This window comes from Gopherus flavomarginatus, chromosome 1 (assembly GCF_025201925.1).
Source record: "Gopherus flavomarginatus isolate rGopFla2 chromosome 1, rGopFla2.mat.asm, whole genome shotgun sequence".
Taxonomy (NCBI): domain Eukaryota; kingdom Metazoa; phylum Chordata; order Testudines; family Testudinidae; genus Gopherus; species Gopherus flavomarginatus.
Window position 1 is genome coordinate 224,320,118 of NC_066617.1, and position 27,049 is coordinate 224,347,166.

Consider the following 27,049-nt stretch of genomic DNA (forward strand, 5'->3'; position numbering starts at 1 on the left):
ACAAACAACTTTGCTAAAAATTAGACATTTATGACTTGCAAATTACAGATACTAATTATTTTCAGTATATACAATTATGATATTCTCAAGAGGTATTAATTTTGGGACAGATGTGCTTTCATCATGTAATTTGGAAATTAAGTTACACTCTCACGTATGGGAACTCAGAAGGCTGAATTTACGTAAGGATAGAACTGAGAGAGAGGAATTTTGTCTTCCTTGATAATTCTCTCTCTGATAAGAGTATGGCCAGCAAGCCTCACAGCTGGGTTGCCTTGCACTCAGAGGAACAGAGGCAGACTGCAGAGTTGATGAGGAAACATTTCCACTTGACTCTACTTCCTATCTCATGATTTCAGAAACCTCTTCCAAAGCCAAGAATTTCTTCAAAATGTAAAATGTTAAAATACGGAAATGATATCAACTCGTAACTACATGCAATGTTTCAAAATCATTCAGATGAGGGAAGTGAGCTAAAGGATGTATCCATGATGTATGAAAATTTATACTTTTTTTCCAGAATAAAAATACATATAATCCAAATTGAGGATTCTGCTATTAAATTTTCCATCAAATCAAAAAGGGGAGATGAGCTTACTGTTCACATTTCCATCAGTGAAATCAAATCAGATATGACAAAGTTTTCTTTCTTGGACAAGTGCACGTCTATTAATCTTCACAGCTGGGGTGTGACTAGCAGTGCAAATTAAGAGCACAGGGAGGGAAAATAAATGCCCAATTAAACAGATTATGGGAAAAGATTTTGTTGCTCTCTTACCTAAATTTAAATTTCATCTTCTGAAGCTTTTAGGACCATTCTCCCAAATAAATCATTAGAGGAAGAATGCCTATCTATTTTGTAATGTTGCACCAAGGTGAACAGGGTCAACCATATCACTGTGCTGCAAGTCTTTTCTGTTGATGCATTTTCCTCCCAGGAGGCCACTACTGACTGGGTGGAATAAATGGGTGATTCCATCCAAGAGTTCAATACTCCTTGTTTTTCAATTCTGAACTACTCATTCTTTAATTGTTTTCCAATCTTGTTTTAAAAAATTGAATTGCTCTGCAAAAATCAAAATTAAATCAATGTTTTTCTCTGGGTTGCTGTGGATTAGGACAGAAAAAAGGTAGAATAATCACTTGTGATAAACTGGCCATTCTTTTCAGGAATAAATTCAGGTGCTGTACAAAATATTTATTATCCTAGTGAATCATACAACACTGGTCTTCCGTGGATAAAGCTGTGATGTTTGACACTCTCTGCAGATGTTATTGCTACAAAGAAGGTGGTTTTGTTAAAAAAGATTCTTCAGGGCTTCTCGGATTTTCAAAACTAAATTTACTCTCCATGCAGAAAACGTAGGTATTTTTGGAAAATTTAACAGTTTGGCTGTTCAGATGAATTTGGTCATAGTGGGAACCAAAATAAATCTAGAATTCTGATAAGGATCAAATTTTTTCCCAAATAGCAACAAGTGAAGACAACTAACAGATTAAAGTCTATATCATCCTGAAGACAATGTAAAACACAAGGAACATTACATTTCAGTGGATCTATGCGTTTTAGTCAGCACTAGTATCAAAACCTTCTTGAGATCCTAGAATATGAAATAGTGGTTTATGGTTTCCTAAAAGGCTGCAAGATGTAGTTGGATTCACCTTCGTCAGTCTTTTTGTTCATCCTTTTCAAAAACTCAAGCTGTCAAGCTCCAGGCCCTGAGAGAGAAGATCTGAATGGAGTTGCAGGGGAAGAGGCAGAGAATCTACTACCAAGTAGTACCAGGATTTCCTGAACTACTAATTCTCCTCAATAATTCTCAGCTTGTTAGATTCAGCTTTTGAAATATTCTCTGTCTCAGGAAAAAGACACAAAACGAGAATATTACATTTATCTTTATTATTATTTTTGGAAGATTGCAGAATGAAGATGCCATTCAGCCTTATTAACCTTTCTTCTTCTTAGCCAATCTGCTTTGGCATTGCCAAAACTTTCAAAAGTTGACTTTAACAGAGAGTTAGATGTTGTGGGGGCGCTGGGAAAATTAAAACAGGGTCATAGGAGCAACAAGAGGAAAATCAGTGGGGGATTCTGCTCAACATCTTAGATGTCTATACAAAAATGCAAAGAATAGAGGGATTAAACAGGAAGAACTGGAAGTCATAATTTATTTTATGCTCTAACTGGCATCACAGAGACTTCGTGGCATATATCTCATTACTGGAAAATTGATATAGAAGAGTATAAGCTTTTTCAGGAAGGACAGGCAGAAAAAAAAAAAAGGAGAAGGATGTTGCATTATACATTGAAAATACATACAGTTGTTCCAAGTTCTAGAAGCAGGTGAGAGGCAAATCAGTTAAAAGTGTCTGGGTAAAGATAAAATAGAGGGAAAAATAGAGGTAAAGTCTACCATAGGCCATCAAATCAGGAAGAGAAGGAAGATGTGACATTTCTAGAAGAAACAGGAGAAATATCCAAAACATAAGATACGATTGTAACAGGGACTTTAACTAACCAGACATCTGTTGGAAAAGTAACATGGCAAAATACAAAATTTCTAACAAGTACTTGGAATGTATTGGGGACAAATTTTTGCATCACAAAGTGGAGGACATAAGTAGGGGAGCTGCCATATTAGACTTGATACTGACCAACAGGGAGGAATTGGCTGCAAATCTGAAAGTGGGAGCACATTTGGGTGAAAGTGATCAGAAAATGACAGATGTCATTATTCTAAGGAAAGGAAGGAATGAGAGCAGCAGAATAATTACAAGTGACTTAAATAAAAGTAGACTTTAGCAAACTCAGAGAACGGGTAGGTAAGGTCCAATGGGAAGAAAATCTAAAGGAAAAAAGAAGTTTAGGAGAGCTGGCAGTTTCTCAAAGAGATAATATTAAAGGCACAACAGTAAACTATCCTAATGTGAAGGGAAGATAGGAAGAACAATAAGAAGCCAATATGGCTCCATCAGGAGCTCTTTAATGACCTGGAAATCAAAAAGGAATCCTACAAAAAGTGGAAACATGGATGAATTGCACAAGGAGGAATACAAAAGAACAGCACAAGCATGTGGGGACAAAATCAGAAAGGCTAAGGCACAAAATGAGTTACACCTAGCAAGGGACATGAAAGGCTGTAGGAAACAAGAGAAAGATGAAGCAAAGGGTAGGTCTTCTACTTAGCAGGGAAGGAGAACTAGTAACTAATGACATCAAGGTGGTTGAGGGGTTTAATGCCTATTTTGCTTCAGAGTTCATAGAATCATAGTCCTCACTAAAATGATAAATGGTGACCAGATATTCTGCACAATTAATATTGATAATAAGGAGGGAGGAACACAGGCCAAAACAGGGAAAGAACAGGTTAAAGACTATTTAGGTAAGTTAGCTGTATTCAAAGCAGCATGGCCTGATTAAATTCATCCTAGAGTACTTAAGGAACTGGTTGCAGCAATCTTGGAACAGTTTGTATTTATCTTCAGGAATTCCAGGTGGACAGGTGGGGTCCCAGAAGACTGGGAAGAGCAAACATGGCTCCTGTCTTTAAAAAGGAGGAACCAATAGCACCCAGAGAATTATAGATCACTCACAGCCCAATTTTGATACCTGGAACAAATTGTTAACCAATTTGGAATCACCTCGAGGAACACAGAGTTATAAGGAATAACCAGCATGGATTTGTCAAGGAAAAAAAAAAGATTACCCCAAACCTACCTAATTTCCTTCTTTGACATTGTTACTGTCCCAGTAGATACGGGGAAGCAACAGATGTGATATATTTTGAGTTGAGTCCCACATGACATTCTCATAAGCAAACTACAGACATGATCTAGATGAAATTACTTTAGGGGGTGCAAAACTGGTTGAAAGACTGTACTTTAAAGAGTAATCACCAATGCTTCACTGTCAAACTGGGAGGATGTATCTAGTGGGGTCCCACAGCGGACAGTGCTATTCATTATTTTCATTAATAACATGGATAATGTAGTGGAGGGCATGCTTATAAAATATGCAGACGATAAAGTTGGGAGGGGTTGCAAGCACTCTGGAGAGCAGGATTAGAATTCAAACCACCATGAAAATTTGGAGAATTGCTCTGAATTTAACAAGATGAATTACACTAAAGATAAGTGCAAAGTACTTCATTTAGGAAGGAAAAATCAAATGCACAACTACAAAATGGGGAATAACTGGCTAGGTGGTAGTACTGCTAAAAGGATCTGGGGTACTCTAGCAGATAACAAATTGAATGAGTCAATGTGAGGCAGTTGTAAAAAAGGATAATGTTCTGGGGTGTATTAACTGGAGTGTCAAGACATGGGAAAGCAGCAAAGAATCCTGTGGCACCTTATAGACTAACCGACATTTTGGAGCATGAGCTTTCGTGAGTGAATACCCACTTCATCGGATGCATGTATCCGATGAAATGGGTATTCACCCACGAAAGCTCATGCTCCAAAACGTCAGTTAGTCTATAAGGTGCCACAGGATTCTTTGCTGCTTTTACAGATCCAGACTAATACGGCTACCCCTCTGATACAAGACATGGGAAGTATGGTGATGCCTCAACAGAACTACTGTATTCATTGTGGGCACCACACTTCAGGAAAGATATGGAGAAATTGGAGGGAGTGCATGGGAGAGTAACAAGAATGAGAATCAGTTTAGAAAACCTATCTATGAGGAAAGATTGAAAAAACTGTGCATGTTTAGTTTCAGAAAAGACAACCGAGAGGGGAACCTGATAACTGTCTCCAAACATGATAAAGGCTGTTATAAAAAGAATTATGATCAATTATTCTTCATATCCATTGAAGGTAGGACAAGAAACAAGGGGCTTGATCTGCAGTGAAGGAGATTTAGGTTAGATATTAGGAAACTCTTTCTAACTATAAGCATGGTTAAGCTATGGCATAGGCTTCCAGTGGAGGTTGTGGAATCCCAATCATCAGCGGTGTTTAAAAACAGGTTAGACAAACAAACACCTATCGGGGATGGTCTAGCTTTACTTGATCCTGCATCAGTGCATGTCTCTTCTTAAGGTGCCTTTCAGCCTACATTTCTATGATTCTCGGTGTATGGCCTCAGGGGACTGAATTTTACATTCTGCCCAAAAGAAAAGGGCTACTGATTCCTGATGTAGAGTGAGTAGCTGAAAGGCACTGATGCTACTTGTCTAACGTCTCTCATCATCAAGCTGTTGTTTACCTTGATCAGTGAATAATACCTAGTTCTTGTATAGCCGGCACATTTAGCTTCAGTCCTACAAACTTCTGTAAAACTAACCAAATCATTGGGGAAAAAAATTACACTGTGGGTCCCCCCCACCTTAGATCACACTCTAGGAATAAAATTCTGCTGGCATCTCTGGCAGTTATTTTTCTCAACATTTGAAGAAAAAGGAGACTCTCTTATGATCTAATTTGAGTATGTCCATCAAACAAAGAATGTTGTCACTTTGTGGGACAGGGGAAGAGTGTGAGGTTTCCTTTTTGATTGTGATCTCAATTTCTGTGCAAAACACCATTACACATTCCCAACTGTAGTAACTTTATCAAGGACACTATTATGCCCAGAACCCATAGAAGAGAGGCTTGCAGCTGGATGCTTACTGCTCAGTAGTGGATGTATATCAGAGTACAGCTTCCCTGCTCCTTTCTTCAAATAGGAATACTCTTGCTTGAAGAGTCTCTCTTTTGTTTACTCCTGGATGATCTAAAACTATACTGGGTATTAGACTTGTTTTCCCTAAATTGAAACAAATCTATGGGACTGTAGGGTTTCCATGACTGACTATCTGGATGCTTGTATTTACCTCTTCATTTGTCTGGAGATTTATCAGAATGTTATTCCCATACAGAAAAAGACCGATGCCCTACAGTCACTAGTAAAAGGACCTGATTTACCCATTCAGTGACATCAAAAGATAGAATTCTGCCTTGGCAGTATTAGGTAGAGTGACACCCCTGAAAACAGAGTGAAGAGAATCTATTGTAAAAGGAGCAAATAAAGGAACGAAGAAAGGAACTGGTTAAGTTGAACTGATGTCTCAAAATTCTTTAAGTCCATGACTGCTAAAATTCAGAGCAATGTCTCCCTCCTAAAGGAAGGTTTCTCTACAGATCTGCTGAGGCATTTGAAGCGGAGCATTGATTTGATCTCAATGGGCCATATCAGAACAAATATGTGCAATGCCTGAGAAGTATGTAACTCAGCAGCAGCTGCCTTTGCTGCACCAACTGACATGAGTTTATGAATTGCCTGCACCGTAAGGGCTACCTGTTCCAGGTTCCTGATCACTGAAGATGCTACAGAGGATAGAGAAAGAATTTTGGTAAACATTACTACATAGCCCCTGGAACCTACTGTGACAGCTCATTTTCTGAGATTGGGTCAAGAATACTGCCTTCTCAGGAGGTGCGCTGAGTGTTTGGAGTCATGCAATTGGTCTGTGTGCTCCGTTTTTGCTTGGTCCTTGACCTCTTCTTTTCTTAAGTGGTTTGGACCAAAATCTGTATCTGTTGTACCAATAAAGTGGTGTTTTTCTAAACTGTCTAGAATTAAATTGACAAAAGGAACTCTTAAATTTAATAATATGCTTTTCTTTTCTTGCATTTTCTGCTACCTCATTTTAGAGGACCTCACTGAACCACTGCAAACCTTGCAGCTGCTGAGATTCATCTGATATGGCAATTGCCTCTCCACAGGCACATGCTGGTCATTTCATTAGAGGAAAAAGTATCTTGTTGAAAATTATAGCATTTAGGAAGGTGTCAGTAATAAGTGACCAGAGATATTTTCTTGATGAACAGTTTTAACTTCTACCATAAAATGTAAATAATTAGCATACAGCAGAGATATAACAAAAACAGAACATGTAAAAGACATAAAAGTAGGATAGATGCAGCAGAGAACTCCAAGAACCTCCCCCTTAAGGAAACAACAAATCATTCTGCACCAAGGATCCTCAGGAAAGAGGCCACCATCAGAAGGGATTACTGTCTTTTGCTAACAAAAAGTCTACTTTGACAGGTGTATGAACTTTACTTTAGCATATTTCAGCTTCACTAAATTTTACATAATTTTGTAAACTGTTAAGACAGTGTTTCTACTTTGGAAGGGACATCTTATGTTGAATCTATTCCAGATATCAATAGTTTCTGGGACAGTTTAAGAAAGAGGGAAGGGGAAAAACACGTTTTGTTTGAGGGTTCTGCTTCCTTCCTTTGAAGATTTAAAGATGCTACTGTATTTGTCTTAAAAGCAAGAAAAATCAATGTATCTGTGGTTTCTTTGATGGATTCTTATAATTGTGAAGAAGATATTTCACTTTTCTTCTTGGATAAATAGATAAGATAATATATATCTTTATATCTGATATTTTCCCCTTTTTTCTTTTGAGAAAAGGAAAGAATTAGAGGAAGATATGTCCAATGAAGTTTGGGCTAATACATTTTCTGGACTCTTGGAAGGAACAGAGAGCAATGGAAACTTTACAAATCAGAATGCTAATCTGCATTATTTAATCCCTTTCTTCTTCTACAGGGAATTGTAGAATACTTGGATGATACAGACATTTTTGTTTCCATTAGCTGCTTTCTTCTGCTGTCTAGAGACTTCCAAGGATTCACTGAAATGGAAACTTTTCTTGAAGCAAGGGGACACTAAAAGAGGAACAAACCAAAATGATCAAGGAAAAGGATTCTTGGTATAAAATACCTGTTTTTCCCCCAAAAGTTGGTAAAAACTATAAAAATCTATTTTAAAATTAATACCTCTGATTGAGGACTGATTCTTGATTAATGCCAGTAAACCTCAGTTACAGACACTTATGTTTCTGATGATAGTAACAGCTACAGGTGGCTTCTTACATTATCTGGTATCTGCCCAACTTACTTTGTCTTAGCACTTAGCATAGACAGGCCTACCTACTCTGACAGCGGAATGTGAAGGTTAGATTGTTTTCCCTGTGCAGGAGCTGTATTAGCCATTAATGTTATTGTTTGTTCCTTCACCTCCTGAGGCCTTTGAACAAGGAACACTAGGTCTGGCAGTGAGGAGGCCTTACCGACGGTATTAAGAGACTTATCTGCTATTTTGTTTGCTGTGGCTGAAAAAGAGACCATGCATACTAAGACAGACCCTCAATCTCTCCAATACCAACTTTCAAAAACATCCCATAGCTTTCTAAAAGTAGTGTCAAACCAAAGGACTGTATACTGCCAGTCACTTGTAAGAAAACATTTTGGTAAAGACAACAACAAATATTGACAAAAATGTCATTCTGAGGAGAAGAGTCTCCAGCTGCCTGTTACCTCTATGGAAGCAGGACGTTGAGCAGGGCAAGGTGGGAAGGGAAGTCACGTCTGGTGGAAGTGTGACCTCTTCTACCATAGAGACTTTTTGGATATTCTCACATATGCAAGGTAAGAAGTTCAAAGTCAATGGACTACATTTTGGATTATCATCCAGCAAGACGGTTAAAATGGCCTCCAAAAGTAAGAACTTCAATTAGTAGCATAGATGTATATGACTGTTTGATAATTCACTGTAAAAAGCATTATTTGCTTTGAATAAGAAGTGCAAGTATATCAATAAAAATTGCAGTTAGAATTGGCAACTGTGTTTCATAAATTTTAGACGTACCCAAATTTAAGTAATTACTGGACTCATATTCCTTGTCATACCAAGTGTTTTACACATTAGAGGTCCTTTTCTATCCAAAATTACATTAAAAATTTGAATGGCATATAACAAAAAGCCTAAGCCTAGACAGATGTAAATACATATTTCAACAATTACTGCTAAAAAACAGAATTACATGAATATGAAAATCTGAATTCCAGTAGTGGTTCCTGGTTGGCTATTGAAATTGCCTTGGAAACAGTCAAGTCTAGAATGAGACTATGATTGTTCTCCCTTATAGCGCCTGCACCACTTTGTCATAGTTATCATGTCCTCCAGGCTGCGGCCAAGGCACATCACTGTTTCTGTTAATGGGCTAGTTTCAATAGTATGCACTCAGAAGTGGACTTCACTGTTTCCACAACACTTGGAAAGATAATTCTGTTCAGTTATTGGAACAAAAGGGTCAATAATGGCACAGTCAAAATTATGCACATTCTTACACAGTGCAGATAGCAAAGGATAAACATACCCTATTTTCTAGCTGAATTTCACCCAATCTCAGTGACTGAGGTTCTGAGTGCATTGGGCAAGCTTCACTCAACCATTAGTGAGCTGGGCTCCTACCCACTGCGACTACTAAAAGCCGATAAAAAAGTGTCAGTCCATTACTGGTAAGAAAAATGCTGGTGCCTTTTGTGAGGTTGCCTTGATTGACCATCATCTTGAAACACTGTGCTAAAAAAAGTAATCTTGATGGTAGAGGTCTCAAACCTTCCCTTCATGGTGCAGATTACAGAAAGTTACAGTAGTGATTAACCAGTTCTAGCTAATGCACAATGAAGTCTGTGATGAATAACTGCTTATCATTCCAAAGGGCCCTTGCATATGGTTTCCCAAACGGTCTCATCCTATCTCCAGTCCAGTGTACATGCGAGCTTCTAAGATTGTTTGGGCTACAATACAATCAGTATATTGATTATTGTTTCCTCATTGAACAGTAAATCTCCTATTTCCTGGTGGTTAGCTAAAATAGGGTTCTGCCTGAAATGTAGCTGTCAGTCGCAATGAAGAAAAAGACAGAGGAGATGCTATTGGGCAAACCAACTAAAAACCAAAGAAAATCTTGAGAATTTGATGGGATTTTCTTTTCATTCATTCTTAGGCCCTTTGGAACCACTAACAGAACCACATTAGTCTTCTACCTTTCCTTTGCACTGCATTTGTTTTCAGCTCTGCCTTCACTTGGAAGCTTCCCCTATTACGGAAACATCGCCATCGTGTTTGATTCATAAAGTGAGAGTACAATGATGTAATTCCAAACTCTGCAAAAGCCTCACAAATCCATGTGTATATATAGTAGATAATGTATTTCCCATAATAGTCAATACTCATGCTTGGACAGCAGCTTCTCGTCATAGCTGAATAACACTTCCCTCAAATGACCTCTTAATTTCTCCTGTGTTTTGGTCTTATTTACTCATTATCAAATGCTTGAACACCTTACAGTTACTAGTACCAAAAAACTTACACAGATTAATCTTGGGAGAACATGATTACAGAACAGTCATCACATTCCTTACAATCATGTGTTTACCTGTTCATATAGTGTCCACCTGTAGCTTGTTGGTAATGCATTTGACTGCAGTGGGAGAGATGATAGGTTCAGAACCAGATCTGTTATCTTTGTACTGTTATACGGATATGTATCGAAATCTCAATATTTACAAGCTTTTTATAACATCTTATAATGGTGTTCGTTTAAAAAATGTTCACCTTTCTAAATGTACTAAATATTAATACAAAAACCAAGATATACACAAAAACTAAAATAATTCAAGAGAGCTTCAACTAGGGTACCTATATGCTTTATACTGAGTCCTTATGTGCCAGCAGCAGACCACCCCACCACAGGTAAGAAATGAGAAATTTTGAGGGCTATTGAACACTGAATTTTCACAGCAGAATAGCACAAAGTTATTTAGCAGCGTTCAACAGCCTTCAAACTCACTTCCATCTGTGGGGTACATTGGTTCAGCGGACAAGGGCCATGAAATAAAGGCATTTTGTTACACCTTATTTTAAGGCTAGTTGCATTTTAAAAAAAAAAAATACTGTACATAAAACAAAGATGCATAAGTCAAAACAGGTTTTACAGTGTTAGTAACTGTGAACTAATAAATAAACTTGAGACTTCCTCATATTTAAACATATCCCTTAACTACAAACAAGCTGCTGATGCACCACAGGTGTACATTAAATGAACAGGTAAAAGAATATTGTGATTGTGTGATAATAGCTCTTCATCAACAACTCACTCAATGCAAGGTGAACTTTGCTATCAGTCAGATCGCACGTGTAATATACTGTTTTTAGCTTCAATTTGTGGACATTACATTGGTAATCCATTTCTTCTCTTAATAACCAAAGGAAATATGAGGAACGTACTTGGATTGGGATGTGCAATTAAACGCAATAGAATAGCTAACCTTTATACCCCACACTCCTTCTATAATGTGTGTCCACATTATAGACAAATATTTAAATGGGAAGTTTCTGTTATACTTTTTCAACATAAGAATTAGATGCAAATACCATAAATTAAGTGACTTCACTCTTCAAGGTAAAAGTTGGGTTTGTTTACTCATTTATGGTCATAGTTTTCTGTCCTAGTCCCTCTCCAGCATGGATGTTTCATTGATGGCTGAGGGTAACACTTCAAAAATGAACCAGCTAAACAAACTTCCCAGCAGCACTTGACAGAGCTACACCTATTCTTCCCATTTCCAAAGCAGTACAGAATTAATTACCAGTTCTATGGATCTATTGTAAGTATAATAGACTAAAGAGCTATCACAGACACATTTATTGTAAAAGCACAATCCCAAGAGTGTCTAGTAGAGGGCCAAAACGATTAACACAAATGCTTTGTCAGATCAAAAATAAAACCTGCACCGCCCAATTGAGGAATGAATTAAAACAGTGGGTTATCTTTCAAATTAACCAGGGCAGTTAGTGAGGAAAATTTCATGAAAGTGTAATTCTTAGCCTTTGTGAATCCACACAGCAGGCATTCTGCCAGCTGACAAGATGATGAAATTTTCATGCTTAAAAAAGCCCTCTTCATTTCCCAATTTAGATTAGCTATTTCTCTCTCTATTTGCTTTTCTGCAGCCGAATTTAAAAAACTGAGATCAATCTTTCAAAAGAATAATGCAGCTCTAGAAAGAAACGAAAATCTTTGGATATCATCTTGGCTTAATATATTTGCAGTTACAAATGAATAATTAAGATCAAGACTGGTATGTTATTTAATATTAAGGAATTAACTACTGGAATAATGCTAAATGCAGTTTGTGGTAGCAAAACAATATTTCAGTGTTAAAATGGAACCAGGCTGGTTTTTGCAACAAAGAAATGTACTTTACAAAAAGGTGAATGCATGCAACAAAACAGTAGGAATTACAACAGCCTTGCACAGTTCTACTTGCCCACTTGCATGGTGTATTTATTTGGGAGTTTTTTTGTTTTGTCTTTTACAAGTAAAGTATCATTCGATTTTTATCAGCACCATGACAAACAGATTTTGTACCTAAGCTAATAAAATTTATAATGATAAATTTACAAGGTTGGACTTTTTAAGGCACTTAAACAGAATAAGGAATGAAGGAGGAGTGGTCTGAAATCCTTAAAGGCCTGATTCAAAGCCCATTGAACTCACTGGAAAGACTCCCATTGATTTCAATGGGCTTTGGAACAGGCGTTACGAAATCATCCAAATCTAGGCACTGTTACCTTCATAAAATGTAGTTTACTATATTTAAGGTTAAAACAAAACCTTCAAGTTTTTCATATAGATACATTTCTGGTTTAGGTACAATATTATCCCTATAGAAACAATGGTAATATCTGCCATACAAACGTGAACTAAAAATTTGTTTTTCTATATTAAATTTTTACCTCTCTTCCTGAACAACTGAAGAGCGCAACCATTCCAACAACAATCCGCTACACCCAAGTCTCAAAGTTTCATCCAAAGTTTTGCTCTGAATGTATGTCATTATAGTTTATAAGATTATATATTTCCCTTAGCCCAAACATGTCATTTGAAAATTTTCAACTCTAACTGTTACACAGCTATTAGAAGTACTGGATAAAAGAGATACAATGAAGCTCACAGAGCACCTGCCTCTCTAATTATTACTGGGATACAATAAAGGTTTCCTGTCCAACTCAAAGAAATCTCCTTTTTACAAACCAAAAATACTGTTCTATTTGGAAATAAGCTCTGGCAGCACAGTAATCTCAATCTTCTGGAGACTAATAATGATACTTGGCATTTACACAGCTTTTTTACCTTCAAAATGCTGTACAAATAATTTGATCAACTGGTCTAAAGCTCAATTCTCAATAAATTCCTATTAAAATGTATCAAAGAGTTCAGGGAACTCCTTGTTACACTGCCATAACTTCCACATGAAGGAGCTCATTAGTTATATTCAATCACAATTTCTATGGACCATGGAAAAGGATATTAAAAAAAAGTTAGAATGTAATGAACCTTTCTAATTGTTTCGCAGCATTCAAACAATGGCACTTTCCGTTTTGATTTATAACTTGATTTCATAATGATGTGGTACAAACCTATAGCAAGATGTTTATTGATATGGACAGAGCATTGTGCAATACTAACTCTTTCCTCTTAACTTGAACACAATTTGTCTCTTTCAATGTGTTCAGTATTGTACAGTCTGTGCATGTAATGTTTTCTTGCACATTGAGTGCTCGAAATCTGCTTAGCACTTGTTAAATAATTATAACAATTTAAATGCATCAAATCTAGAAAAGTTTAGCAGGTAAGCAACTTTTATACTAAAGCTACATGCTTTGATATATTGCCTTAATAAAACAAATTTCATTACATAACAATAATTATGCTATTTGAATGTCCATTTTGGAAACAGATGAACTTTGAAAGGAAGCTTCTGCTAGGTTAATGTTAAATGAAGGTTTAATATGAGGTCTCAAACCCATACGTTCGGTATGGTGTTGCCTATTCAAACCATCTGCCAATGCCTTCAACTTTCATATGAAGGAGCAACTTATTCGCACTTGTAATTAAGTGACTAAATTTAAACATGGCAAAAAATGTTTGGCTCTCTGAAAACAGGGCTGTCAAATACTACAAACAAATATAAAGGAATTGAGATTTTTTTAAAAAGAATTTCTTATAGGAATTGAGAATTTTTTTTCCACTGGCAATGTGATAAGTGTGGAAACATTTACTTTAAAGGTATTAAGAATTAATACAGAGGGAAAAAACAGTACCCAAGTGAGAGCTATTAGAACATAAGCATAAACTGGAGCTACTAGAAGAAATTATTACTGTACTTCCCTGCAAACGTTTTGTAATATTCAACCAAAGGAACCATCAATTTGGTAAGCCATTCAAAAGACTAAATTTTTAAAAACAGAGTCTAATTTTGGTTACTCAGCTTTGTACACCTAAGGCCTTATTTTCAGAAGTGCTGAGCATCTGAAGCTCCCACACTGCCTATTATAAAATCAAACATCCTTTACCATTTCACAAAAACATTCCCAACCCATCTCACCATAAACCTGCTCCAGGATCTAGTTACAATTTATGTTGCAACTAAAAAAAGAAAATTAACTCATTTCAGTAGATACACATTTTCATTGTATATGTAGAATCATACTTAAGTTCATATTAAGTTTGTCTGTACACTATAAAAGTGACTCAATTAAGTCCCCTGACATCTGAATACTTTGATACCTAAGAAGTGGTTGTGTCCAGCTTATAAGAAACATGGAGTACTTAAATCCATATGATATCTTTCATTTACATTTTTGAACCACAAATGGATACCTCAATAGACAGTAACATTTTGCTATTAAACAGCCTTCTTCATGCTGCTTGGAAGAGGCTGTATAATGCCAAAAATGCCAAAACCTTTATGCTTGTGTCTGGTTTCAATATGTTTGATTAAAAAAAATTGTATCAAAGTGGTTCAAAAAATCTTGCAAGCCAGAAAGAAACCTTCATAACCCACAGAGATATTAAGAAGTTATTCTCTCTGTCATCCTTCAGAACCTTATTAATGGACAAGGCCTCTTTTCTCAAATTAATAGGCTGTTCATTAAACAATGCATCTTGAACCAGATTTAGTTTAAAATAAAAGTTGGTATTTGCATGCTCAAATCCCTACCTTCATAGATTTTTCTCAATGCACTACAGTCATCTTTTCTTCAAAAAATAAACTTAAAATACAAAAGATCTACCCTATCTGTAACATGGCCAATAACTTACATGCAAAAATTTAAGATGTTCTTATCTATCGTATCCTTTAGACTGGGGAATGTTAAAATTTATTTTGGAAACAAGAAGTATTTAAAATTAGGATTTAACATCCATCAATCTATTTTAATGAGAATAAAAATCACATTAGTTATGGGGAGGGAGGGGAAGTTGTTTGCAGCTACTATAAAAGCACAGTAACCAGTATTGCACAAAATGAATACACTGTGACCCCAAGAAAAACTGAGTACCCATTAGAGAACTGATGATTAATTTAACATTGTAAAGAATACTTTTTGGATACTTACATTATAGTAGCTTTTTAAGTAACGTCTAATATCCAAGAGTAGTTTGTTGTTCATTTGAATCATATAGTTGAAAGGGGACTCATCACATTCTTTCTTACTGCACTGTTGCAAGCTGGGTTCCATAAGCTTTCCCTGCAGATTAAAATAATGTTGAAAACAATCACAAAACCACTATAAAGTTATCACACGAGAGTGTGTATACAGTATATACACAAACATACGCTAGCAATGCATAAAGAGACAAAATATTGTAAAACCTTTCTTCAATTTAATCCCAGACAAAAGTCTTCCTTCCTCCTACCCCATGACAATTGGCTTCTCCATTCCTAAAGATTCTTCTCCACTAGGAGAAGTACAGTCTTCTCACTGTTCTCTTAAACAAATGTCATTTGGGGAACTTAACAAATCACTTGTTTCAGACTTTATCATTCAACTAATGATGTTGAATAAAAATAAACTAGTGAAATCTATAATAAAATCCATTCCCCTGAAAAAGACAGGCTCATCATTTTTATCAAGGACACCAACATCCTTCTCAAAACTATTGATCGTAGTCTTGGAATCATTCCTATAAGCATCAAATGTGAAGATGTGCTACAAGAGTGTACATCATTAAGCTATCTTTTTTGTTTCAGGCTTATTTAACAATTTTTAAAAGTACAAAGAATAATATTAAAGGTTTATACCATGTCATCCACTAAAATTATAGATTGTACATTAATTGCCAACTGAAACATTTTGCATATCTTCACACATGTGAAATTGAGTTTTCAGATCCTAAAGATTGATTGTAAATAGCTAAAATTAAGTTAGTGAAATTCTCATTGTAAAGGAACACCCTATATGGCTGTATGATTGTAACAGTTTGGGAGGGATTTCTTTCCTGTTAATATTTCAAATCTGTTTTTCTGATCCGATCTGGTTAAAATCTCACCCACAACACTAAGCAATTCCAGGTGGAAGAGATTTTAGAGCTTGACATAAGCTCTTCTACAGTTAGCCCATCTGCAAGTCGTCAAGCCTCCATGCAATTAACTATCGTATTTACAGCTGTAATGAAGCATAAGTCAAGGATTTACAAAGCATTGCTGATCTGTGTCTGTCCTTTCCTCTTGCTTGCTTCCAATGACTGCTTTGTTTTGATTCAAAAAATGCAAAACATCTGCTGTTTGTCCAAATTAACTTAAAATAATTACTTTTAATTTAGATAAAGGATATATTTGCTTTAACTTTCAAGGTTTTCACTACTCTGCAGCCTACTAATTTACCAATGACTAGTCCATGCATAACATCGCAGCAGAGTTAAATACCTGGCCCTATTTCAAGTTCTGAGCCAAGGTCAGAGTTACATTTTTTGGCAGCACTTCTTGACAGGAATGCATCCCCTATGACTTTTGATGTCTGATATACAAAGACAGCAGGAAAGATAGCGCAGAAGTACCTTTCTGTCAAGAAGGGAAGTGGGATGTAAAAAGAAAAACACTGATTTTCAAAAACACTATGTTCCAATTAATATGATTTAGGATAAGAAAATGTTATTGCTACAAGGAGGCTTCATTAAATAGAAAATTGCAAGTTACAAAGTTAAGATAAATATTAAATATAAAAAAAATTACACTAACTTCTATTTGTAAACCAAAGCAGATGCACCATTTGGCTTCATTAATCTGACAAATGCTTCCAGAGTACAATGCCGAAATGTGTGAATGGAATAGGATTCAGCACTGACACTCTCTGATCCAAAGTTATCAATAACAGAACCAAAACAGTGTCTTTTCCCAATCCAAATTCCAATGACTCTTGTTTGATAAGCTTTTTCTTTTTGAAAAGCCTTTTTTCAAACCTACTAGGGAAACAGAAAGACCAAAAACTAACCGAACCATCAAAGACATTGTCATAAATGTTCTCTGTTCCACATCTTGGACAGGAAAACTTGAATCTTTCACAATCCCTATATTTCTCCTCATCAGTGAGCTGAGCCGGGCCACCAACTAAGGCATCATTCTCCTCATCTTTATGGTAATGGTGATGGACTTTGAATTGGGAGGGATCCAGTCCTATTAATAAGAAAAAAAAATTCCAAGACCAAAGTAAGCAATTCAGCTAGGTCAGTTTTTTTCTCTTAGATTTGGTACCACAGCTTCAAAATGGATCACAAAAATGTAAATTCAGAAACTAAAACTCTATCTTCAGGAAAGGATTGCTTTAAAAAAATATAAATACATTTTACAATGTTTAACCTAAGATAAGGTTCACGTAACACGAAGAAATCATTTATCTTTTTATACAAGATTGCTTTATAAATAAAAGCAGCACACTGCATTATCCATCATGGGAGTATGCAACAGAACATTTTGTTTCAGAGGAAACCACTCCTCGCGGATGGTTTTATTGTTATTTTCTTTTTAAGTTACACTGAAAATATTTCAATAAAATGTGCATCGTTATTAAGAAACAGTCTTTAAATCAAAATGGGACCACTAAAACTGAAAACAGAGAATAAAAACGCCCTTAAAGAAACACGAGTGCACTGCTATTACCAACTCCTTCAAGTCCGTATACAACTGCCAACTCTGATTTCAATGCAGTGGTCGATTTCATTTTGGCTCAGTGGTTAACAGCATGTAGGTTTCAATCTAATGCAGTGGTTAAAATTCAGGAGCAGGATTTTAAAAGGTAGTGTTGGAGACAAAATGATTTATTTCTGGTTGCCAGAACCCAAGAATTTAAACAAATATATAAAAAAAATCCTAAAAATACTGACTCAATAAAAAGAAAAAAAAACATAAGCACAAAGTTCATTTTCCCTAGTTATCTGAGGGTCAAAGTAAAGCTGGTGAATTTCACATTTCTTGACCTGTTTTTAGCAGCATGTTTAACTTTTTTTTTTTTTTTTTTTTTTTAATAAAAAGGACTAGTTACTTGATCTGCAATTTATTTTTCACCTAGGTAAAGACAATCTAGATCAATGTCCATCAAAATGTATATTCTAATACGGACATATGACAAAATGTTCAGGAACAATGGCTTACTTTATTATAAAATAAAAAGGTCTTATAAAACATTTCTAAAAAGGAATATTTTCAGAATAAAGTGAAAGTTTAAGAAAATTAAGTGAAGTAAGGAAGTAAAATGTGTCATCTCACATTATTTAAGTAAGTGTGAAATCCAACAATTTAGCAATGATTTTAGGGAAGTTGGAAAAGGATGAACATCCAGCTACACTTCTTTATAAGACTGAAGTCTTTGTCTTACCAAGTGAAAAGAAACAATATTTATACACCTAAAGAACTTACCTTGGCACAAAACTGAATTCAGTTAAACTTGTATGTATAACACCATTTAAATTTATTACAAAAAATAAAAAATTAAGCAATTAATTTTTTAATCATTACACTATTTTTTTCTATAACTAATAAATGGGTCAGATTTAAGCAAAAGAAAGAAGTGTATTGCAAACAAAATACCACTTTAACCTATTTAATTTCAATTAAAAACTTATCCCAGACGAGCATTTGAAGAATTTCCTCCATATATACACAAAGACAATTAACATGAATAAAGACTAACATCATACCAAATTAGATTTTTAAACTTAGTATAGATTTTTACAGGTCATTAGAAATAAAAGAACATTGCTAATAGTAGCTGTTGCACACTCCATGGTACACAGGGTCCCTTATGAGAGACAGCATGTTTTTTTAAAAAACAAGTTCATCCGTACACTTTGAAAAAGACAAATGTTCTGCAAGACAAGTAGTAGATAAAACAGATTCTCAGAGGGAAAAACAAAAGGTGGTCTATCTGAGGTCTAAGACAATAACGATGAGTGCAAGGACATATGTACAATATAAACACTCTCTCTTTGTTGGAAATGTAGAAATGGAGTAAAAGGTAGTGATGGCTACTTTAATGTAGAAATAGTAGTAAATTCCAATTACAGAAGTATCTTTAATTCTTTCTCAAAGGATCTTTCACTACACTCAGATAAACCCTTTCACTAAATAAAAATTAAAGAAGGGATATCATACTTTGCCCTTTCCGATGAAGTCCACAGACATTAGTTAAACTCTGATTTTCCAACGTTCAGGTTGTGAAAAGTGGTGGGACAAGGTAGGTAGACACAAATGGGTAAAAACTCAAACAAATAGGTAACCTTCTTCTACTTTTGAAAAAAATCTATCATTTGACTAGCTATTTTGATTGGGGAAAACAAAAGAAGAATCATGGTGATGATTCAGCAAAGTAAACCTTACGTAATCATGTGAACAGTCTCACTGAAATCAATGGGACTCATCAGGTGCTTAAAAAACATGCCTACATTAATTGATTTTCTTGCTGAATTGGGTCCTATATTATCTATTATTTCCTTTCACAGATTGTTACTTGGTTACTTAATCCATTTCAGAATATCAAGTTGCATCCTCCACAGCAAGGCAGAATGCCCTATTTTGGTAAACAAAACCACAGCATGGAATATTTAAAGAATGGAAAAACTGCTCCTCTTCCCATTGTAGTACATTTTTCTGAAAAAGAAGGCCCGAAGAGTTGTAAGCAATAAACTTCTGCTTTTGACTCTTATCTTTCCATGACATTGGCAAAATCATATGGGCTTGCTAGTTATTTCAGATTTAGTTTCAAAGTGAACACTTTACTATCATTAAAGGCTCTCGACTACAGGCCAGTTTTTAAGCCTTAAAAAATGGAGAGGATGTATTCATGATTTTAAAAAACAAAAAAACAAAAAACCTTCAGAATTTAAGTAATGGTGAAGATAAACCAAAGAGATTTACCTTTCTATGACAGAAATACACAAGAAAAGAAAGGTCTGGACATTGCCGTTGAAGTTATAATTGCTGTTTTAAAATACTAAATGAATGACCAAAGTTTATACTGTTTTGGTTTGCTTACTAAAATAATTTGAAGGTAAAACTTTTGTAGGTGACTGTGGGGGGAAGGGCAGCTTTTTCCTCCAAAAACTACAGCGGTGAACATAAACAAAGCAGAAGTCATAAGAAGTGTCAGTTTTTAGGGCAACTACAGGAGATAGGGTAACAGATTTACTGATTTCTGTAGACTACCAAAAATTACCATCTTTAAAAAATTGAGATTAGTCTTAAAATCAGCATTTTTTGGAAGCTATGCAAACAGAAAAGTTTATATACTTATACCTTTGCTCATTAGAGGTTTTGTGAAACAAAAGGAAAATAGTATCTGGTGCTGCCACCTAGAGACGAAGGGTGTGAATTTCTTTTAGAATCATGTCAGGTAAGTGGAAATGTACTTCAGCATCCACCTCCATACATACTGAAGGCACGGAAAGATTCTGATTATCTAAATCTTCAGTATCATGCACTGCAAAGAATTCCCCTACCTAGAGACTTTTTTGCCAGTAATGCTCCGTTATACAAATGCCCAAATAACCTTACCAACATTGCTTAAATTTAGATAATAGGGATCTTACTATAATGCTAAGTTAAATTGTTTGTTTGACTGAATAGACATCCTAAAAGGAAAACCTATATATAATCAAAACACTGGCGTGATTAAACTTTGATCTTGTAAAGAAAAAAATGAAAATGCAAGTATTACTACTATAAACAAGGTTTACAGAATTAGCGGCTAAAGATAGAACACATCAATTTAGTCATCCAGTCCATTTCTATGCCAGAGCAAGACTATTCTCAAACAGTAATGCTTTACTTTCTCTCTCTCTTTTTTTTTTTTAAATGTACTTATCACACACTAAGGACCCGTTTGTAATTAAAAAATAAATAAAATTTAAAAAAAAGAGAGAGATCACATGCTTGCTCTCCAAAAAAGAACCCTCATGGTCTCCCCTAAATCACACTTCAAGCAAGGGCCTGAACCTTGTTAACAAATGCTGACCATCACAAGAGAATTATTTAGTTGATACCAAATTCACAGCATCCAGAGATTTAAATAAGGGGCTGTTAACTCACACACTTTATCTGATCTTCAGTTAAGATATTGTGGAATACAAGGTTGCTCAGGAAAGTATGTGAACAGCACAGCTGAGCAGTTTTATTATTTTTTTAAAAATAAATCTTGACTAACCAAGATTTATTAAAATTAAAACTGATCAATTCATGGATGTGGTGGTTAGGAAATATAATCATATTGCTTTGTCTTTCCTTTCCCTCCTACTCAAACCCACAGATGTGGTTTCCCTTCATTGTATAATATGACAAAAGAGACTGTAAATTCTCTGGGGGCAAGAACCACGTACAATTTACATGTATAGTGAAGAGAGTAGCACAATTTGGGGAGCTGTAAAATAAATAATTTTAAAGGCAGTTGCTTTGGTAACTCCTATAGGACAAAGTTCAAAAAATATTCTACCTTTAAAATGGGTTTCTATAAAATTACATTACATAGCCCATACAAAAGGGTTCTCCTCAGAACAAATAAGACAGGCAACGATTACCAGAAGTAAAAACAATCTCCTGAAAAAAGTAGTCAACACTACCAAACTAAACAGGAACTAGAAAAGCAACTTTCCTAAAATTAACATGCTGCAAAACTGTTTGCATGTCAAATAAAGAACACCAGTATCTGCATAAGCCTATGGACCACTGGAATTTCTCATGGAAATCAATTATACAGACATGGGAAAAATTCCCTTTTACGCAGCAAACAGTGTCAGTAATTCACACAGGCTTTTAAACACCAGTAAGCTTCAAAGGAGGAGTGAACTCCATAGAATTACCATCTCAGTTGCTTGGCTGCTTTTAGAAAACACCTTACTAAGGGATGAAAGAAACGCACTCAGTAGATCCTAGGACAGAAATAAATTTGAGAATGTTGACCTTTTGAAAATGGTACTTGAAACAGATCTTGCTCTAGGTTGCATTGGAGAAAGCTAAAGAAGTCAGATAGTTTGCACCAAAAAGGAGATACTCATTGTCTTCTGGAAAAGGTTCTTCAGCAATCTACCTTCCGTTAATTTCCTCAGATTCAAGAAGGATGTTGACACTGCATAGCACTTCAGAATCAACGTACCACAAATCATAACCCTTTTGGATAGGCTCCTTAGATGGGTGCTAGAGAGACAATAGGTTGCTTTTATGAGGATGTAATGGAACTGAGTGATGACAATAGGGTCAGGTCCACAAACCAATGTATTCAGAGCCACACTGGGGCTGTGGAAATCAGTTTCATTTGGTCACTGATAATCTCTCAGGACCTTTGGAATAATGAAAGGAAAAAGGAAGGAACATACAGAGTTTGCTGTGATTTTCAGGAACAATAAATCTATACATCCTTAAGACTAGTCAGATTCCTCTTCCCCCTACTCCAAGTTCAAAGATAAGAGAACTTACAGATGGAACTTATCAGCAAACATCTCTGTTATTTAGAGTTATCTACATTCTGCAAATCTGGTGTAACACTTGTGGACTGAGGTTCCATTCTCCAGCATTTAAGGTAGAGTGGCTGACCTAGTCTGCTCCAATGAAGTGGGTATTCACCCACAAAAGTTCATGCTCCAAAACATCTGTTAGTCTATAAGGTGCCACAGGACTCTTCGCTGCTTTTACAGATCCAGACTAACATGGCTACCCCTCTGATACTAGTCTGCTCTGAGACTGAAATCAGCATAGTATGTGTAGTGCTTTAACATCACAGAAAATCTTTTCTGCTCATTTCAAGATAAGCGATGTCTCCCTGAGCAGGGCTACACTTCATCTGCCATGACTAGTGAGGTGAGCCACCACTGCAGCATTCGCTAAATGGAGAATGACTCAATTCTGTAAAACAGAAGATCTGAAGATGTTTCTGGCTCTTTGATCACTTGCTCTGCTAAAACATCTGGTTCACATGACATTTCTCACTACAGTGGCTCAATTCAGATCCAGCTGTTTGAAAAGATCAGCAAAGTTTAATCCATCAGACACAATATTTTCCTAAAATTATCCAGAAGGGAGGGTTTCTTCTTCAGAAAATGTTCTTGGATCCACTGCAAGAAGACAGAAAGTCAGGATTTCCTGTGTAACAGAGACTGAGACATATAGGGCTGGTCTATACTACAAATTTAGGTCAGTTTAACTACATTGTTCTGCGCTGTGAAAAACGTCACACCGTCTGCGATGCAGTTAAGCCAACCTAAGCCCCAGGGTAGACATTACTAGGTCAACAGACAAATTGTTCCATAAACCTAGTTATGACCTCTCAGAGAGGTGGATTTACGACAGTGAAGGAAGAACCCCGTCCGTCACTGTATTAAGAGTCTAACAACAGCAGCACAGTTGCCTAGTGTAGACATAGCCTAAGTAAAAACAAGAAGACATTTAAGAGTCAAATGATTTGTTTGGTTACCTGATGAGGCTAAATAAGACGTTCTAGCCACTATAAAAACAAATTTCTGTTGGATTCCAAAGACAAACATATGTAGGTCACCTCCAGTATTGCAGACAGATCCCAGAATAACTAAGTAAAGCCTGGAATGTTTGTAGATGACTCAAAGATTTATGATAGAACTTTGATCAACTATGTGAGAATTATATTTTTATATTTAAATGTGGGTCTTTGGAAAAAAGACTTGGTTTTACCACCCAATACAGTTTACATGCCAGAGAACATTCCTGATAAAATGCTGCAAAATAAGGAAACTTCGGGGGCATGGAGATATCAAACTGAACATATTTGGTTGTTAATCTTACAAGATGTTGCAATAGATATATGGATGATCAGTTTTGCAGAGCTACAGATGCTTAAAAAAAAATCTCTGTTGTACAAATATTATACACCAAAAATAAAAATTTCCATCTTGAATTGCGCTGCAAAATGCAGTTTATGAATTTGAAAACAATAGAATCTACAGAGCGTTGAACAGTTTTTAAAATCTAGCCATTACATTTTGGAGTGACTAAATGGAAACTAATCTCTTTTGATCCCCAATTGTGGGTACTGAATACTTTTGAAAACCCGGTCCTATATCTATAAGGCTAGCATAATATTCTGAAGAATTTTTTTGGCTTTTGAAAACAAATGGATATAACTCAGGAAACCTTTCTGTCTTTCTTTGCCTCAGGATAATACAAGATTAAATCTTCAACTGCTCTATCTGGGCCATTACCAAAATGTCCACTGCCTCTGAACTGTAGGGTCTGAATTTTCTTTTGATTGTTCTGAAACTCATATGCAAAGTCAGCATTCTCAAAAGTCAGCACTCCACTGGACACAGACATAATGATTAGTGATCCATTAGTGATTATCTTTGAAAAGTCAAAGATGGGAAAGATTCCAGAGGACGAGAAAAGGGAAAAATATAGTGCTCATCTATAAAGAAAGAAAGAAAGGACAACCCAGAAATTACAGACAAGTCAACTTAACTTCAGTATCCGGAAACATAATGGAGCAAATAATAAAGCAATCAATTTGCAAACACCTAGAAGATAATACCGTGATAAGTAAGAGTCAGCATGGACTTGTCAAGAACAAATAACGTCAAACCAACCAAATAGCATTTTTTACAGGGTAACAAGCCTTGTGGATAAGAGTGAAGCAGTAGATGTTGTATATCTTGACTTTAGTAAGGCTTTTGATATGGTCTTGCATGACCGTCTCATAAACAAACTAAAGAAATATAACGTAGATGCAATTACAATAAGGCGAGTACATAACTGGCTGGAAAACCATTCCCAGAGAGTAATCATCAGTGGTTCATAGTCAAGCTGGAAGGGCATATCAAGGGGGATCCTACAGTGATCAGTTCTGAGTCTGATTCTGTTCTGTATAAGAACATAAGAATGGCCATACTGGGTTAGACCAAAGGTCCATCTAGCCCAGTATTCTGTCTTCTGATGGTGGCCAATTCCAGGTGCCCCAAAGGAAATGAACAGAACAAGTAATCATCAAGTGATCCATCCCGTCACCCATTCCCAGTTTCTGGCAAACAGAGGCTAGGGACACCACCTCTGCCCATCCTAGCTAATAGCCATTGATGGACCTATACTCCGTGAATTTATCTAGTTTTTTTTTTTAACCCTGTTACAGTCTTGGTATTCACAATATCCTCTGGCAAAGAGCTCCACAGGTTGACTACACTGTGTGAAGAATCTTCATCAATGATTTAAATAATGGCATAAAGAGTACACTTATAAAGTTTGTGGGCAATGGGGTTGGGAGGGGTTGCAAGTGCTTTGGAGGATAGGATTTTAAGTCAAAATGATCTGGACAAACTGGAGAAATGGTCTGAAGCAAACAGGCTGAAATTCAACATGGAGAAATGCAAAGTACTCCACTTAGGAAGGAACACATACAAAATGGGAAATGACTGCCTAGGAAGGAGTTCTGAAGAAAGGGAGCTGGGGGTCATAGTGTTGCAAAAAAAAAAAGCAAACATCGTTCTGGGATGTATTAACGGGAGTGTTGTAAACAAGACACGAGAAGTAATTCTTCTGCTCTACTCCGCGTTGATTAGGCCTCAGCTGGAGTATTGTGCCCAGTTCTGGGGACTGCATTTCAGGAAAAATGTGGACAAATTGGAGAACATTCACAGAACAGCAGCAAAAATTATGATAGGTCTAGAAAACATGACCTATGAGGGAAAATTGAAAACATTGGGTTTGTTTAGATTGGAGAAGAGAAGACTGAGGGGACATGCTGACAGTTTTCAAGTACATAAAAGGTTGTCACAAGGAGGAGGGAGAAAAACTGTTCTCCTTAACCTCTGAGGATAGGACAAGAAGCAATGGGCTTAAACTGCAGCAAGCGCTGTTTAGGTTGGATGTCAGGAAAAACTTCCCAACTGTAAGGGTAGTTAAGCACTGGAATAAATTGCCTAGGGAGGTTGTAAAATCTCCCATCACTGGAGATTTTGAAGAGTAGATTAGACACCTGTCAGGGATGGTCTAGATAATACTTCAGTCCACTGCAATCAAAGTAGGACTGCACTAGATGACCTATTGAGGTCCCCTCCAGTCCTGTGATTCTATGGTTCTATGATTCTATAGCACCAGCTTGAAAGTTAATAGTTAAAATGGCACCATCCAATTTCCTTTTAAACTTTTTAACATTCTATTATGGGAGGACACAGCCTTGTCAATATCTCTAAGCAAAATATTAAGAGTTCCAATTTCCTCCAAGCCATCCATCCCTGCGTAAAACATCTATTTTAACACTGCTTCTATCTTCCTTCCTAATCTGATAAAGAACCTACCTCTTCCAAGGGAGCATATGATTTTTTAGAGCACCCTTCAGTGAGGGATGTGATTCTGGTAAGGGAGCTCCAGATTTCTCTCTCTTCTCATTAGGGAGCTCATAACTATTTACTTGAGGATTGCATCCTTCATAGCTTACGTAGGGCAAGCTTACTGCACACATCAAGTGATCCTTGCATCCCTCAAGCTCCTTGTGTGCCATCCTCTCATCTTCAGGGGCTTCCTGAAACTCCTCCCAATCTTCCCTGAAAGGGGTTCTGTGTGCTCACATTTCTCCCTCCTCCCATACCAGGGTCCCACATTTCCCTCTCATATCAATAGCCCTCTGTGCACCCCTATTCTCACTTCCCATAAGACCTCTCTTATTTCTCATAGCAGAGGTTCTGTGCACCCTCTATCACCCCATATCAGGTACCCTCAATCTCCTGACCTGGGGTTTTGTGCCCCTTTCCATTCCCCTTCCCCGCCCCCCCAACAGCATCCTCAATCTCCTCTAAGGGCTTGGCTACACTTGAGAGTTACAGCTCTGGTGGTGGCTTTACAGCACTGTAATTTACTCCCCGCCCACTCTGGCAAGGCACGTACAGCGCTGTACCTCCCTGACTACAGTGCT

General features: G+C 36.4%; 1 protein-coding gene across 3 annotated transcripts in view; it reads right to left on the bottom strand.

The window, feature by feature from the left end:
- Window positions 1–27,049, bottom strand: part of POLA1 (DNA polymerase alpha 1, catalytic subunit) — a 366,980-nt gene that overhangs the window by 162,542 nt on the left and 177,389 nt on the right. For all 3 annotated transcript variants that reach the window (XM_050936466.1, XM_050936467.1, XM_050936465.1), the window contains 2 exons: window positions 17,129–17,310; window positions 15,254–15,385 (listed from right to left, as the gene is read on the bottom strand). In XM_050936466.1, coding sequence (XP_050792423.1) covers window positions 15,254–15,385; window positions 17,129–17,310 — 314 coding nt within the window. The remainder of the gene's footprint in view (window positions 1–15,253; window positions 15,386–17,128; window positions 17,311–27,049) is intronic.